Source organism: Mobula birostris, chromosome 4 (assembly GCF_030028105.1).
Source record: "Mobula birostris isolate sMobBir1 chromosome 4, sMobBir1.hap1, whole genome shotgun sequence".
NCBI classification, from domain to species: domain Eukaryota; kingdom Metazoa; phylum Chordata; class Chondrichthyes; order Myliobatiformes; family Myliobatidae; genus Mobula; species Mobula birostris.
In genome coordinates, this window is record NC_092373.1 from 142,911,184 (window position 1) to 142,928,590 (window position 17,407).

Here is a 17,407-nt window from a genome sequence, read left to right on the forward strand (position 1 = left end):
GTGATAATAAACCTGATTCTGACGTGAGTCTCTGTTGTGGACTATGAATGGGAGGGGGAGAGTGTGGGAAGCACTAGAGAGACCTCTAATAATCGGTAAACTAATTGCTTGGAATCAAATGACCTTGCCTGGTTTGTGTCTGCATCCCCGCTGTCCCCCACCCTGACACTCCTTCTCTGTCATCTTTTCTACAGTACTGCATTAGCACAATTTGTTTTCTTCTGCACGTTGGTTGTTTGTGTGCAATTTTTCATTGATTCTGTCGTTTGTATTTAATGTGAATGCCTGCAAGAAAATGACTCCCAGAGTGGTATGTGGTGACATGTATGTACTTTGATAATAAATTTACTTCGAACTTTGGGCTTAGTTTTCTAGATCCCAAAAAAATGGTTGTCTTCTGAATCCAAGCAATGTCAGATAAAATAAGACTGAAAATGGCAAAATAAGTATTCTATTAGCTTCTCCATAATTCAGTCAAATGTTAAAAAAAAAAGAACGTGGCTCCACATTTGATGTTACGGTTGAACTTGGGCATTTTTCTAGGTTATTTCAGAATGTTATTAAAATGATACAAGTTTCATTGCGTCTTCCTTGTTTTTCAGAGAGGAAGCGATTAGGAATTGGGCAGTCCCAGGAAATGAACACGCTATTCCGTTTCTGGTCCTTTTTCCTCAGAGATCACTTCAACAGGAAAATGTATGAAGAATTTAAGCAGCTGTCTCTTGAGGATGCAAAAGACAATTACAGGTATAATAGTTAATAGTTGCAAATTCAGTCTGGAGTAAGGAGCAGCAATTCTTCCTGATACAATTCAAAATGAAGGTTTTAATCCTTCCATCACAACAATTTGGAGTTATATGGTACATTTAATGGACTGATTCACTGGTTTAGTTTACAGCAGAGTCTAACACCAAGATCAGATCCGAGAAGGGAAAAACTGGTTGTATATTGTGTGTGTGTGTGCGCGCATAGAGACATGAATTAAATACAGTGCATTCCAGTTAATTGGGCCATCGGTTAATCAGGGCAGCTACTTATTTGGGATAAACAAAGAATAAAAGCCAATCAATATTCCCTGCGACTCCAGCCTTGAACTCCAGGCCGGGTCTTTATGTGCTGCTATTGTGACTCCTTTCTCCCCTTCCTCCACCACCACTCTGCAACTCCATCTCCCTCAGATCCCACCGTCAGCTCCTGGGCCCTCAGAGGCTGCATCTTCCTCTCACCCCAACCCTCCCCTCTCCACTGACACCCCCAGCCTCCTCCCTCCCCCCTCTGATCCCAGCTCTCAAGATTCCAGCCTTGAACTCCAGGCCGGGTCTTTATGTGCTGCTATTGTGACTCCCATCTCCCCTTCCCCCACCAATACTCTGCAATCCCATCTCCTTCAGGTCCCATCATCAGCTCCTGGGTCCTCAGAGGCTCCATCTTCCTCTCACCCCAACCCTCCACTCTCCATTGACACTCCTAGCCTCCCCCCTCTGATCCCAGCCCTCATCCGTGCTGGGTCTTTGCCATCACCTCTGACCTTCAACTGTCGGAGGCAGAACGCTCGGTCCTCAGTAAGGGCCTCACCTTTGTCCCCCTTTGCCCACACCTCAGCGAGTTCCGTGTTCGCCATGATGCGGAACTTTTCTTCCTCTGTCTCCGAGCCTACTTCTTCGGCAAGGACTCTTCCACCCCCACCGATGACCCCTTCTCCCGTCTTCAACCCTCCTCTTCTTCATGGACATCCCGCTCTGGTCTTCTGCCTGCTCTGGATCTCTTTATCGCTAACTGCCGACGGGACATCAACCGTCTCGACTTCACCGCACCTTGTCCCCATTCCAACCTCACTCCTTTGGAACGCTCTGCTCTCCACTCCCTCCGCACTAATCCTAACCTTATTATTAAACCCGCCAATAAGGGGGATGCTGTTGTAGTCTGGCGTACTGACCTCTACCTTGCCGAGGCACAGCGACAACTCGCGGATACCTCCTCTTATTTACCCCTCGATCATGACCCCACTAAGGAGCACCAGGCCATTGTCTCCCACACCATCACCGACTTTATCCGCTCAGGGGATCTCCCATCCACTGCTACCAACCTTATAGTTCCCACACCTCGCACTTCCCGTTTCTACCTCCTACCCAAGATCCACAAACCTGCCTGTCCTGGCCGACCTATTGTCTCAGCTTGCTCCTGCCCCACCGAACTCGTTTCTGCATACCTCGACACGGTTTTATCCCCGTTTGTTCAATCCCTTCCTACCTATGTTCGTGACACTTCTCACGCTCTTAAACTTTTCGATGATTTTAAGTTCCCTGGCCCCCACCACTTTATTTTCACCATGGATGTCCAGTCCCTATATACTTCCATCCCCCATCAGGAAGGTCTCAAAGCTCTATGCTTTTTGGATTCCAGACCTAATCAGTTCCCCTCTGCTCCGTCTAGTGGAATTAGTCCTTACTCTTAATAATTTCTCCTTTGGCTCCTCCCACTTCCTCCAAACTAAAGGTGTAGCTGTGGGCACCCGTATGGGTCCTAGCTATGCCTGCCTTTTTGTGGGCTTTGTGGAACAATTTATGTTCCGTGCCTATTCTGGTATCTGTCCTCCACTTTTCCTTCGCTACATCGACGACTGCATTGGTGCTGCTTCCTGCACGCATGCAGAGCTCGTTGACTTTATTAACTTTGCCTCCAACTTTCACCCTGCCCTCAAGTTTACCTGGTCCATTTCCGACACCTCCCTCCCCTTTCTAGGTCTTTCTGTCTCTGTCTCTGGAGACAGCTTATCCATTGATGTCTACTATAAGCCTACTGACGCTCACAGCTATCTGGACTATTCTTCTTCTCACCCTGTCTCTTGCAAAAACGCCATCCCCTTCTCACAATTCCTCCGTCTCCGCCGCATCTGCTCTCAGGATGAGGCTTTTCATTGTAGGACGAGGGAGATGTCTTCCTTTTTTAAAGAAAGGGGCTTCCCTTCCTCCACTATCAACTCTGCTCTTAAACTCATCTCCCCCATTTCACGTACATCTGCTCTCACTCCATCCTCCTGCCACCCCACTAGGAATAGGGTTCCCCTGGTCCTCACCTACCACCCCACAGCGGGTCCAACATATTATTCTCCATAACTTCCGCCACCTCCAACGGGATCCTACCACTAAGCACATCTTTCCCTCCCCCCCACCCCTGCATTCCGCAGGGATTGCTCCCTACGCAGCTCCCTTGTCCATTCGTCCCCCCCATCCCTGCCCACTGATCTCCCTCCTGGCACTTATACTTATCTGTGTAAGCGGAACAAGTGCTACACATGCCCTTACACTTCCTCCCTTACCACCATTCAGGGCCCCAAACAGTCCTTCCAGGTGAGGCAACACTTCACCTGTGAGTTGGCTGGGGTGATATACTGCGGTGCTCCCGATGTGGCCTTTTATATATTGGTGCAACCCGACGCAGACTGGGAGACCGCTTTGCTGAACACCTACGCTCTGTCCGCCAGAGAAAGCAGGATCTCCCAGTGGCCACACATTTTAATTCCACATCCCATTCCCATTCTGACATGTCTATCCACGGCCTCTTCTACTGTAAAGATGAAGCCACACTCAGGTTGAAGGAACAATGAACATCAACTTCTCTAACTTCCGCTAATGCCCCACCTCCCCCTCGTACCCCATCTGTTACTTTCTTTTATACACACATTCTTTCTCTCACTCTCCTTTTTCTCCCTCTGTCCCTCTGATTATACCCCTTGCCCATCCTCTGGGTCCCCCCCCCCCCTTGTCTTTCTTCCTGGACCTCCTGTCCCATGATCCTCTCGTATCCCTTTTGCCTATCACCTGTCCAGCTCTTGGCTCCATCCCTCCCCCTCCTGTCTTCTCCTATCATTTTGGATCTCCCCCTCCCCCTCCAACTTTCAAATCCCTTACTCACTCTTTCTTCAGTTAGTCCTGACGAAGGGTCTCGGCCTGAAACGTCGACTGCACCTCTTCCTAGAAATGCTGCCTGGCCTGCTGTGTTCACCAGCAACTTTGATGTGTGTTGCTTGAATTTCCAGCATCTGCAGAATTCCTGTTGTTTGCTATATTCCCTTTGTTTATTTGCATCGCCATGCCGCTTAATTGGGGCGGGAGACTGTGAATGAACAGTTTCTAACTAGTGTCTGACACATTCACTTGTGTGGCTGTTAGACACTACACCATGCTTAGAGCAGTTTTTAAGTAGCATTAGTTGTGTGTTTATGTTCAAAATGCAGCGATTTTTGTCACTGACACTAGTTGGTGAGAAATGAACGGTAAGACAATTGAGAACTGTTTTGCTCACTGTGGTTTCAAGCATTCAGGCTTGGAGAAGCCAGAAATGTCTGGGAGTCAAAATGATACTATTTCACTACTTCAAGTTGGGAACCATTTTTAAAAAATTTGAAGTTGTCAGCAATCATGTTGAATGTTATAATAACAATGAAGATTTGAAAGCTGCAGTTGTTGAAAATTAAGGCCTTTCATTATCTATTCTAGGTCACTTATATCAAAAGAACATGGCAGCCTAATTCTATATATAACTGCAGGAAACTAACAGTTTTATAGTACTGTAGTAGTTTAATAGTATTCTAATTTGTTTTATATTTCATTTAAATACATGATTTTTATTTAGTTAAATACATGATTTGTTATTTAGTTTGTCTTTTTATACCTTTGTAACTCTTTCCATAAGACTTCGGATAATTGGGTCAGCCACTAAACTGGACCAAAATGTACTGATTCCAGTGTGTCTTAATTAACTGGAATCCACTGTACTTCCAAATTTGCAATAACAGGCTGATTATGAGTGTGAGCTGTGAGAAGAGCTGTGTGATTTGGAAAGGTTTACTGAGTGGGTAAATGCATGGTCAATAATAATGTATTCTGGTTAAATGTAAGGCCATCCACTTTGCTGGCAAAAATTAAAGCCAATTATTATCTGGGCAGTAAGTTAGGAGTTGGAGGGGTGAAACAAGTCCTTTGTTCCTCAGTCAGTGAGAATAAGTATGTCGGTGCAGCAGGTGAGTGAGAGGCAAATGGTGTGATGATCAGTACAGGAACATTTGTATAGGGCCTTGGTGTCCATGCCTTGCGCATTGTATGCAGTTGTGATCTCTTTATTTAGATAAGGATGTTCTTGCTATGGAGAAGCTTCACCAGACTAATTCCTAGAATGGCAGGATTGGCATTGAAGAGAAATTGAGACAGTTTGCTGTAGTTTAGAAGAATGAGAGCTGACCTCTTTGAATCAGTGACAGGGTACTGATTGTGGATGGTCAGCACTTGTAATATTGAATGGTGAAGCAGGCTCAAAAAGCCCACTTTTGCTCCTATGTTTATATGTTTCTATATAGCCATATAACTTGCATGCATTGTCTGCTTCCTTCCAATTCATCACTTGGAAAGTGGTTAGGGATATCCTGCAGTCATGGAAAAATATATATGGAAGTCTATTTGTCTTGATAGATAATAAAGCAGGTTCATACTCAGCTGGATGTGGAGGAGATCTATGTGAATTTATAATAGTTTCTCCTCCAGTTCTTGGGGATATAACTTTTGTAAGACCAAGTAATGATTGTGGGAAAAATTCAAATAGTTGTGTGGAGAAATTATGAAATTTCACTGGACTAGGCTAATGGAGTTGAAGAAATTTACTGCTTTAGTGCAAGTGGTATGTTAAAGTTACTAGCTGGGAAACCTAAATCCAGTGCATTGTTCAAACCTAAATACTCCAGGCATCACAGATACTATCAGGAGATTTCTGTTGCACTGGCAATGTATTTCGTTTGGCTGCTTTTCCTTTACCCATGCAGTTTTTATTTGGTGAGTTGCCACTATGTCATATAGACTCAAAATATGCAATTGCAAGTTTTGTTTGCTTTCTGGAGTTTGATCTTTTCAAAGAGTTCTGTCCAAATTAATGCAATGCCTTTCATTGTCCATGCTGTTTAAATTCTAAGTTGCAAACATTTGAAATGTTCAACCTGTTTATCTACAGTGATGTTCTTTTTCCAGGTATGGTTTGGAGTGCCTGTTTAGGTTCTACAGCTATGGTCTAGAGAAAAGATTCCGATATGACATATTCAAAGACTTCCAGGAAGAAACAATAAAAGACTATGAAGCAGGTAACCTATGTCCTAAAGAAATAGCTTACAAATAAGCCAAAAGTAAACAAATTTACAGGATCTATGGATATACTCAATGGAAATATTGTGTTTACAAACTATTTCATATTGTTATGGAAATAAAAATGTGAAGCCTATAACTTCAGTATTTCTTTTAAAAGGTGCATTCTAATAAATAATATAACCTTGGGTATTAATATTCTGGTTTTTGGGTGTCTTTGATTTAGGTCAGCTTTATGGATTGGAAAAATTCTGGGCTTTTCTCAAGTACACACAAACTAAGCATTTACCAATTGACCACAAACTGCAAGAGTACCTTAGCAATTTCAAGCGGCTTGAGGACTTCAGAGTTGATGTGAGTTTTCTGGTATTTTCTTTGTTACGTGGTTATTGCAGCTGTTGAATAATTTTAAAAATGCCCACTTTTGATTATAAATTAATGTATTCATTTCTTCCATCATGTAGTATCTACCCCCCTCAATTCCACATTGATTCCATGGGCTGCTAGTGTACACCCATAGTGTACACTCAATACCTCGATTGATATCTTGGGCCCCTCCATACCCAAGGCTTACCAGCAGATTAATAGCAAAGATATAGCAGCCTTGCATGCAAATATCTCATCTCTTCTCTTCTCTACCCCCCCCCCCGCCCACCAAACAACCAAATCTGTGTAAACTTCATATCCTTGTTCAGCAGGCAGAATAATGTTTGAGTCCTAATTCTGAACTATTTCAGTCATTTTGCTTGGTCTTGCTTAAAGGCAAGCATGCTGTTAACAAATTTGTTTCTAGTAAGTTAATTATCACTTACTATCTTATCAGAGTCTGGTTGATATTTATCCACAACTTTGAATTTTCCCCTAAGATTCTTTGTGACTCCAGCGCTTTAATACAGTCTGATCTATTTAAATGGGTTGACTGCTTGCTAGATAATGTATTCAGCTGAAATGTGCTCTTTAATTTTCTGCTTTTCAGGGTATAGTTAATTCTGCTTCCAACTTGTTAATGACATTGCTCTTTATTTCTTAGCCTCCATTTGGTGATGAGGTTGGTCGAAAGCGACGTTCTTCTGGAACTGATGAGAGTGGTCGCAGAAGACATCTATCAAACTCTTCAAGTAAATCAGTAAATGCTGCTAAGCCTTTACTCACCAGTCAGCCTCAGGTCTCAACAAACCCTTCCAAGTGGGATGCATCTTCTGGGAAATCTGAGAATGGGAGCCAGAGTACTGCTGCCATGACTACCACTAATCTTGAAACGCCTGAGAAATAGACTTTCTGTGTCACATCTCCCTGCTTGTACAAATCACATCAGTATTTTAAGCTCAAGGACCTTGTTCAGTTTTTTCAGACTGCCTCAATGAAAAAAAAACTTGAAAATATTCATTTTACTTTCAGTTTTGGGGGGTGGGGAAACCGACTAAGTCCATTTTTTTTTGAGCTTTCAGCAAGCTGTTTTGAGGGAGGGGAGCCCGTTCTCAAAATTTGTTACTCCTCTCATTTTGATTTCCAAGATGACCTTGAGCTACTGTTTACAGAAACGCATTCCTGCAAATATGCAAAAATTACACATTTGAATTTTGGGATGCCTTACATTTCAATGAGGATTTCTCATACTTCTTAAAGAAGAAAATTTTATTTTTTAGTCCATTACCATAGTGCTTTTGCAGCCAGTTCCTCCTATAATTATTATTAATTATATATGCCTATATCAAAGTACAAATTTATTGCTGGGATGTATACAATTGAACTTAGGTAGATAGAAAAAAAAACTCTGGAAATTAAGCTTGCATCCAAGATGATATGACCAGGGCTGCAACATAATTTAATAACTTAATTAACAGTGTTGAAAATGGTTGTGCATCATCCTGGATGCAGTGTGTTCTAGTTTTGAAGCAGTTGGTTACATAGTTATTGACAATTTAGCGGAGATTGTTACAAATGATTCATATAGACAGAATTGTTTGGGCTTGAATGAAAGCAGCACTAAGGAATATGCGGCTTTTTAAAAATGGTCTTTGAATCACTATCTTGCACTGCTTAAAATACCTACTGCATCTTGATACGCAGGTCAAGATAAAATTGCAGATTCTCATTTCAGGAGGTACTATGTGGCGTGGGAGAGGTGGTGTGGTTTTGTTTCATCACTTTATGCTTATAGTGTGCTTTCAGTGAAGCACTACAATTGATTTGTAATTTTCTAATCCTATTCTATTGTTGTAAAATGTTCAAATTTTTGTGGAAAATTTACAAAAAACAAGTGCTCATTTACTGAAGTGATTTTGTTTAATTTTGCTCTTAAGAATTATTAAGACAGTGTCATTATTTTAAATTATACTTAGCAAGATGGTTGTGGGCTGCTGGTTTATTTTGAAAGGTATTCACATCTGAAAATTACTGGAAAATCTTCAAAATCTGACACATGTATTTTAAATGTACGCTATTAGGAATAGTTTCCTAATGCATCCAGTGAAAACAATCTATTGGTCTTCCTATCTGTTCAAACTTGAATATAGGAAAATCTGAGCAGTACTTTGATTTACTGCTGGTAATCAGAGGGCTAGAATGAACAGTAGCAGTGTGGAATCCACATAATTACCATTTATAAATATGCTACAGCTGTACATGTTTTAATTTACTGAAATAACACACACATACCTTAATGTATAATCTAGGCTTAAACCCAGCTGAATGGAGTAATTGTAAAATACTTAGGTGAAAGATTGTATATACCATTCAAAGTAATCAGTTTAGAATATTTACCTAATTTTTTCATCTAATGAAATAAGTGTGCACATCTAGCATTAGCGTGTGTAATTGTGGCAATCTTCCCAACTTTTATAAAAATGCATATAAAAACAAACAAAATGAATCAGAAAATATAACTGGTTGCACTGTGATTCTTTGGAGATTTGTTTCAATGAGGAAACTTGGCAATGCCTAAGTTTTACCAATGAAAACATGGCTAAGTTTTAAAAATGTAAAATGCATATACCACTTTTCTTTGAATGTATTGCTTTCACATTTTGTTTTAACATCCCTGCCCCTTTTTAAAATCTTGCCTTTTGAATTAAAAGCTACAGCAAGTGATTTTTTTGTGTGTGCCAAAGCTCCTCAAGCCAGACGCCGGTGGGTGGAAAATGTAACTGTGCCTTGGTTTCTGATTTTTGCCTTCCGATGAGGAATTATCTGTGTTTTACTGCTGTACTAACGAAATTAGCATGTTGAGTTTCTATAACCCTTTTGCCTTCCTAGTCACTGTTGCAGTCAGGTAAATGAACAGCAACACACTATGAATGGTATGTATTCACAGAAATCTCAACACTTTGGCCATCTTTCATAAGTCTACAGGTTTGGGTAACTATCAGGTTTAATTGATGTGTGTATTTTTTTTAATTTCCTGACATCACATTAACTATGTCATTCTACATTTATGTGTGAAGACTTGAAGTGAAAATGCATGCAGTATGGCAAAAATATTCTGGATCTTCTAATAGTTTTGATTTAGCTCACGGAGAACAAATATATCAAATAAGTATGTAGCACATTAAGCGATTAACCTAACAACTTGCTACATTTTACATATATTAGAGCATCACTTGTACATATAACAAATGACTGGAACATGTATATACAAATCTTTACCTGCTGTTTTTGTGTAATTCATTTTATTGTTTTAAGAATTTATAAAATTTACAATGTCAACCATATCTAAATGCACAAATCTAGTGCACAATTTTTTTTTAACTGCAAGTTTTATTTTGATTAGGGTAAATTCTCTATAATAGTCTTCAATACATTACAGAAGAATTAATTGCTTTTTGGAAGAGGATCTCATCTGCACCACTGCTCTTGTTTCTAATGTCCAAGCTATTGAGTTATGGTGTATTTTATAAGAGTTTTACAGTTTGTATATACCCTTAGAAGCTGTGTTGTTGATTAACTGTTCAAAATGGGTGGATTTATGGTAAATTGACCAAGAACAGGGTAAAACCAGACGTTTCCAAATTCCTAGGGTCAGAAACTTCAAACAGGATAAGTCAATGCACAGAAAAGACTGAGTTAACCGCTTAAAGATGAAAGTGGTAATGGACTTTTGCATTACCCCTAACTTTGTAGACTACTTTTGTCCTTTTATGGACATAGACCCAATCCATCTAACCAGAATTTTTTCCCTTTTCATTTTTTTTTAATATTTAAGAATATTAGTTGCACATTGAATCTTTCAGAAAAATTTTCTTACACTCAGTTGGAACCATTGCATCAACATTTAAAATGGGTACAGCACAATTTCAAAAAAAAAGCATTATTTCCAATTACCAAAGCCTGAATGCATATTTCAGTGTATGGCTAAAACCATATTTTCTTTTTGTTGGCAATAAGAGGAAAATATGCCAGTATTTCACTCTTGCCATAGCTGGAAATGGCCTAAAATTTGGAATTTCAGTCCTGAACAAAAACCTTCATAATCCACCCCACCCCAGGTTGAGGCTTAGTAGTAGCTGCCACTGACAGAAATCCAACTGGGCCAGCACCATTAAGTACAATCTGTTATTTTATAATAAATAATTCATCCAATTCTCTAAAGATCTCAGTGGTCTAGAGAAGTGTAATGGGGTGCTCAGAATGTAGCTTGGCTTCAACTGCCACACTAAACTCTCAAGATACAAGTCCATTTAATGAGCATCCACCATGATAATGTAAATGTGTTACCTTTCAAATGGGGCAACAGTCCATTTGGGTCATGAGTATTTCTATCTGCAAAATCCCAGGACATATAGGAGTTAGTTCACTGTATTCTCTGCAGCCATTTAAGATGGTGCATCATCACTTCTACAAAGTAACAAAGGTAGGGGTTCCCAACCTGGGGTCCATGGACCCCTCGGTTAATGGTAAGGCTCCATGGCATACAGAAGGTTGGGAACCCCTGAACTAAGGAATCTTGGGATTGGAAAAAAGAGAAACCATCTCACTTGTTATTTAAATAGTTCCAATAGCTTCCGATAGTTTTTAAAAGTCTTTACAACAAAAATCTTTTGTTATCAAAAATCTGGACATGATGTTTATTCAATTTTTCTGTGAGATCACTGCAAAAAGGGCCTCGGTCTTAAATGGCTTTTGGGATATACTATGTAGTGTGCACCTTAACTAATCTTCAGCTGAGAGGTTGAGTACAGGCGTCAGCTCCATGTATCTCTGATATCTGACTAATGGGTTGCAATGCCTCTTGGTTCTGCACTAGGTGGATGAGACCCATGGCATAATTCATCACAGCTAGTGAATGCAGTCTTTGAGTTCATTGTCTTCACCTGGCAATGTTTTCAAGGAAATCTTGAAGTCTTAGTTACTTTTTATTCAAATAAATTGCTGTTTTTCACGTGTCCAGGCTGTGGCTGTTGAGCCTTTTGAAGATCAGTATTATTCGTTTAGGATCTTTGCAGTTCTCAAACAAGAGTTCAACACATTTTGCAACAGCAGTTTTTAAGGGGTGTAAGAAACTTGAGTAATCCAAAAACAAAATACTGCAGATGCTGGAAATCTAGAATAAAAACAAAATGCTGGAAATACTCGGCAGGTAAGGCAAATGTCAATCTGTCTATGGAAAAAAGAAAATAGAATTAATTATTCAGAACCAGGAAACATTCAGAATAAAATTGTAAATTGCACAGGAGTGGAGAAAGCCAAGACACGGTTTTTGTCCTCCACTCTTCTATTTCCTCACTTTATAGGATACAATATTTCTGACTTTTTTTCCGTTCTCTGCTTTTCTATCCCTACTTCAAAGGCTAGGTTAGCAACCAGCCTCTCTGAAGCCACGGTGTCATATGTAATCACACCTTTTCCAACTTGCTCCCAGTAAGGTCTGCACTTTTTTCAGTGCGCCTATACATTTTTATTCAGTTGTGGTCACCTTTAATATTCAACACTTTGAATGTGTGATTACCATGCGACATGTCCGACCCAACTTCATCCCCACCCATAACACTGCCACCATTCCCTGCACTCTTCCATCTCCACTAATATTTCCTTTTTCACATTGTTTCTCAGAAACATTCCTTACGAGTGAAGAAATTAACTAATTGACCTCCCAGTTTTGCGTGCAGCATTTCCTTGTCTTCCAGGACATGCCTTCTATTTTTTATATTTCTTATTGTGATAGTTTTCTGTGTATTGCACTGTACTGCTGCCACAAAACAACTAATTTTGCGATTAATCCCGTTTCTGATTATCATAACGTTACTTCGGGGAAGCCAAACCTAAGGGTGAAGAGAAGGTTATCAGGATAATGCTAGAGATTAAATGTTTTAGTTATGAGACTGAATAGCTTTATTTTCCTTGGAAGTGTGAAAGCTGAGGCAGTGTCCTGCTAGAACACAAAGGCCTTGATCGGGTAGATAAGGAACTTTGCTATATAAGCTATCTATACAATTTCATGATAGAAATCTGTTTGGTAAGACCACATGTGGACTAAAAGGTATACAGGGTGCCTGAGGAAGCATTTTTCACTGAGGGTGGGTGAAATATGGAACACAGTGCCTGAGACAACTCACTTAAGCATTTGACATAGGAAGCTAATGGCCAAATGCTGGTAAATTGGATTAGCATAAATAAAACCTGGTCAGTATGGACATATCATGCCAAAGGACCTGTTTCTGTATGACTATTAAATCTATATTGAGATTGTGTGATTGCTTTACAAAAATGTCCTTGTTCTGTCCGAAAGGGTGACCCAGAGCTTTCACGTGTTAATCACTTTAATTCTCCATTCCACACTCGAATCTGTCTTGTTGGTCAACACTTGCAAAGTAGATCAATCTAAGTTTTAGGGGACAGCACTTAAACCTGCTGAGTGCCATGTCAGCCTTCAGATCTCAACCATGAATAACAATTTACAAGTGATCGCCATTCCGGTCTTGTTCATAGCTCGACACAAGCAGATTTCATTCACCACCTCTAAATCATACCTTCTCCACACATACAGCAACCATTGCCCTCTTAGCTGCTGGATATCTGTAGGCATTTCTGTCCCAAACAAATGTATAGGTTGCCAACGATCTTAGTGGAAGCACGCAGTTTGGTGGAGATCGAGGTTTTTAGATAAATGAATACAAAGGGAATTGAGGAAGAGGACATTTAGTTTAAATTAGTATCAAGATCGGCAAAATGTTGTGGGATGGATTGCTTGAATTATGCTGTACTGTTCTATGTTGATCATAAAGGTAGAAAAGGGTTTCTCTTGTGATCAAAATTAATATTCTAATAAAGATGGTAACTAGATAGTAATTTGATACTTTTTTAGTGATAGTCATCATTTTATTGTCTTGATGTGCCATGCAGGTTATAAAAAAGCAAAATGAAAATTGGAGATGCTGGAAATCTGAAACAAAAACAGAATATAATAAAAATACTCAGGCAGCATTTTTTTTTAAGTATAAACAAAGTTAGTTTGGTGCTTTGGTTCTCCATTTGGTACTATATTTTTGCTGTTACCAGTGTGCTCAATTGCAACTCAACCCCATATTTGATTGTTGTTATCCCCAGTAAAACCATTCTTCTTAACTAATGGTAACCTTTCGCAGGGTACACCAGTTTCCTTAATTCTAAGGAATTGACATTTAAAAGTGTATGGCACACAACGAATTTAGCTGCTTTGTTTGCAGATCCTGCCGCATTACACAGAATTCTGCCCAACTAAACCTGCTCAAAACTACAGGAAAATTGGTGTTAAGTCCTGCGTTCCTCTGATAAACTGTCTTAATATCTCACTCATGTCACTGAGGTCAAATCTCTGCCACTGTTCCACTGGGTCAGACATTCTCCAACGCTATCTATATCTCCCATCAAAACTACCATAATCACTGTGTACCTCTTGTTGACTTAATCACTCCTTGAATCTTTCCTTTGAAGATTTTGGTCACTTGTTCCAGATCATCCTCCTTTAGCTTCTTATCAAATTGGATTAACGTTTGTATCATTAAAGGTGTTATAAAATGTAATTTGTTAAACAACTATCATTGATCATCTACCGAATAGTAACTGTTGAGAAGACAATTTGTAAGAGAAAGCTAGGGTTTAACCTCATTTTCCAGTAAATGGAGCAGAGCAGGACAGCAGATGCTGCTGAGTACTTTCTGTGTTCTATTTTGATGTTAGTTTCCCAGCATCTGCTGTACAGTATTTTATTTCTGATTTATGACAGGTGTTTTGCCATTTTTTTTTCCAGAGATGAAACTATATCTTCTGCACATCTGAATCGTTACATTTTCCCCTGAAAGTTTATTGCATGATTAGATTACAGTATTCAGTACCATTTTGACTCCACTCTAAAATTGCTTGAAATATTAATTAAACATTCTCTTGGCAGTTAATCAAAAACCTCTCTCGATGCTTATAATGAAGGTTTTGTAAATGTTGGGATAAGCATGACAAAGATGTTCAAAACATGATCAAAATGAAACCAACAATTTCTGGCGATCGTAGTGCTTTCGCTCCTGATCATTTCTTTTATTTGTTTAAATTTAATCAATCCAGAATTTGGAAAATCTGTTTTTAACTTACTAATGGTAAAACCTAAATCAGAACACAAAATCTGTTAGTATTTTCCACATATATAGGCTAACTAATGGGGACAAATACTCAAGTTTTACCAATGATCTTTGAGGTTCTTTGGTATTCTCCTAAGTTAGTCACTTAAGACAAAATACACTGCTTTCTCATTCCTCTAGGTGGAGCTGTTGTAGAGTGTTTAATATGACGTAATCATTGTGTGTTTTGACATTCTGGTCATCTAGCATGAATTTGCTCTTTTACTGAGGTAATGCTTTTTGTATAGTGTTCTTGTTTCACTACCTTGCTAATGGCTCTCTTACATTTCTGTTCAGTTCTTTTTTTTCAAATCTTTAAACTTGATGTTAAAATTAATTATCTCAAAAGATCAAAGATGCTTCGTAGCTAAGCATGGCAGAGCAGAGGCCGTCCATTCCCTAAACTCAACAGTGCAAACACTCTGGATTTCCAGGACATTTCCCTTAATCCAGCACTGTGAAAGGGTTATTTTGTGAATTTGGCAGACGGAGTCCTGTTGTCTTAGAATTTGGCACTGCATGTGTGTGTCTGCTCTGAAAAATGTGAGTGGTGCAAATCTCAGAACTCAGCCACGTAAATGTGTGCTCTTGGAACTCAACAGTGAGTGTAAAATATAAAGGTAAGCTCGCCAATAACAAAAAAGAGGATGCCAAAAAGTTTTTTTCTTCAGATACATTGGAGAGGTAATAATGGGGGACAAGGAAATGGCAGACAAATTATTTTGCATCAGTCTTCACTATGGAAGCGGAAGAGAGTGAATTAAGGGGGCTTTTCTGGTTGGCTTCTGGTGAATATTGGTGTTCGGCAGGGGTCAGAGATGGGACCACTTCTTTCATGTTATATGTAAACAATTTGGATGACAGAATTGGTGGCTTTGTAGTCTAGTTTGTGGACAATATGAAGATTGGTGGAGGGGTAGTTAGTGTAGTCTGCAGCAGGGCTTAGATTAAGAGAATGTGCAAAGTGGCAGATGGAATATATTGTAGGGAAGTGTACGGTCATGCACTTTGGTAGAAGGAATAAAGGCGTAGTCTATTTTCTAAATGGGGAGCTAATTCAGAAATCGGGTGTAAAAGGACCTGAGAGTCCTTGTACAGGATTTCCTAAAGCTTAACTTGCAGGTTGAGTCAGTTGTAAGGAAGTCAAATGCAATGTTAGTATTCATTTCAAGAGGACTAGAATATAAAAGCAAGAATGTAATGCTGATTAAAACACAAAATGTTGGAGGAACTTGGCAGGTAAGGCAGCATATATGGAAAAGAGTAAGCAGTTGATATTTTTCATCAGGACAGTGTCGACTGTTTACTCTTTTCCATTGATCCAGCTGGCCTGCTGAGTTCCTCCAGCATTTTGTGTGTATTACTTTGATTTCCAGCATGTGCTGATTTTTCTCTTGAATGTAATTCTGAGGCTTTATTTATTTAGAGATACAGCATAAAACAGGCCCTTTTGGCCCAACGACCTGCACCGCCCAGCAACCCACCTACTTAACCCCAGCCTAATCACAGAACAATTTACAATGACCAATTAACCTACTAACCGGTACATCTTTGGACTGTGGGAGGAAACTGGAGCATCCGGAGGAAACCCACATGGTCACAGGGAGAACACACAAACTCCGAGCAGATGCTGCCGGAATTGAACTCTAAAGCCTGCCGCCCCAAGCTGTAATAGCATTGCACTTGGTCAGACCACCCTTGGAGTATTGTGAGCAGTTTTGGTCCCCTTATCTAAGAAAGGACATACTGGCATTGGAGAGGGTTCAGAGAAGATTCACAAGAACTTTCCCAGGAATGAAAGGGTTAACATATGAGGCGCCTTTGACCTTCTCAGCCTGTACTTGCTGGAGTTTAGAAGGATGGTGGGGATGTTGGGGTGGGACTTGGGAGGAATCTCATTTTAAGGCCTAGATAGAGTGGATGTGAAGAGTATGTTTCCTATAGTGATACATCACTAACTTTTACAAAAACAAATATGACAAATTTCCACAGATGCACAGTGGAGAGTATTTGGGTTACATCATGGGCTGGTCTGGAAACACCAATGCCCAAGAATGGAAAAACCTACAAAAAGTGGTGCATTCAGCCCAGTCCATCACAGGAAAAGTCCTCCCCACCATTGAACACGTCTACAAGGAGCACTGCCACAAGAAAGCAACGTCCATTATCAAGGACCCCCATCACCCAAGCCACTTCTCTTCTTGCTGCTGCCATCGGGTAAGAGATGCAGGAGCATTGGATCCCACACCACCAGGTTGAGGGACAGTTATTACTCCTGGATCATCAGGCTCCTGAACCAAAGTGGATAACTTCACTCATCTCAATACTGAACACAGTGGATTTACTTTCAAGGATTCTACAACTCGTATTCTCAGTGTTATTTATTATTATTATTATTATTTGTTTTTTGTATTTGCACAGTTAGTCTTTAGCACGTTGGTTGCTGTCAGTGTGTAGATTTTCATTGATTCTACAGTATTTGATATTTTTTGTTCAGAGATACTGCCCCTGAGGCCCCTTGAGCTGTGGCACCCCAGCAACACCTGATTCAACCTTGCCGAATCACCAGACCATTTACAATGACCAAATAACCTCCCACCCAATACATCTTTGGACTCTGCGAGAAAACCGGAACACCCGGAGAAAATCCATGGGGAGGATGTACAGACTCCTTGCAGATGACATCGGAATTGA

The 17,407-nt window shown here is 40.0% G+C and overlaps 1 protein-coding gene across 5 annotated transcripts in view; it reads left to right on the top strand.

The window, feature by feature from the left end:
* Positions 1-9,814, top strand: part of LOC140196636 (la-related protein 1B-like) — a 59,683-nt gene extending 49,869 nt beyond the window's left edge. For 3 of the 5 annotated variants that reach the window (XM_072256154.1, XM_072256155.1, XM_072256156.1), the window contains exons 17-20: positions 603-747; positions 6,018-6,127; positions 6,355-6,482; positions 7,159-9,813. In XM_072256154.1, the coding sequence (XP_072112255.1) occupies positions 603-747; positions 6,018-6,127; positions 6,355-6,482; positions 7,159-7,401 (626 nt within the window). In that variant the 3' untranslated portion in view covers positions 7,402-9,813. Of the gene's footprint in view, positions 1-602; positions 748-6,017; positions 6,128-6,354; positions 6,483-7,158 lie in introns of all 5 variants that reach the window. The other 2 variants (XM_072256157.1, XM_072256158.1) reach the window with 2 other exon arrangements.
* The last annotated feature ends 7,593 nt before the right edge of the window (positions 9,815-17,407 follow it).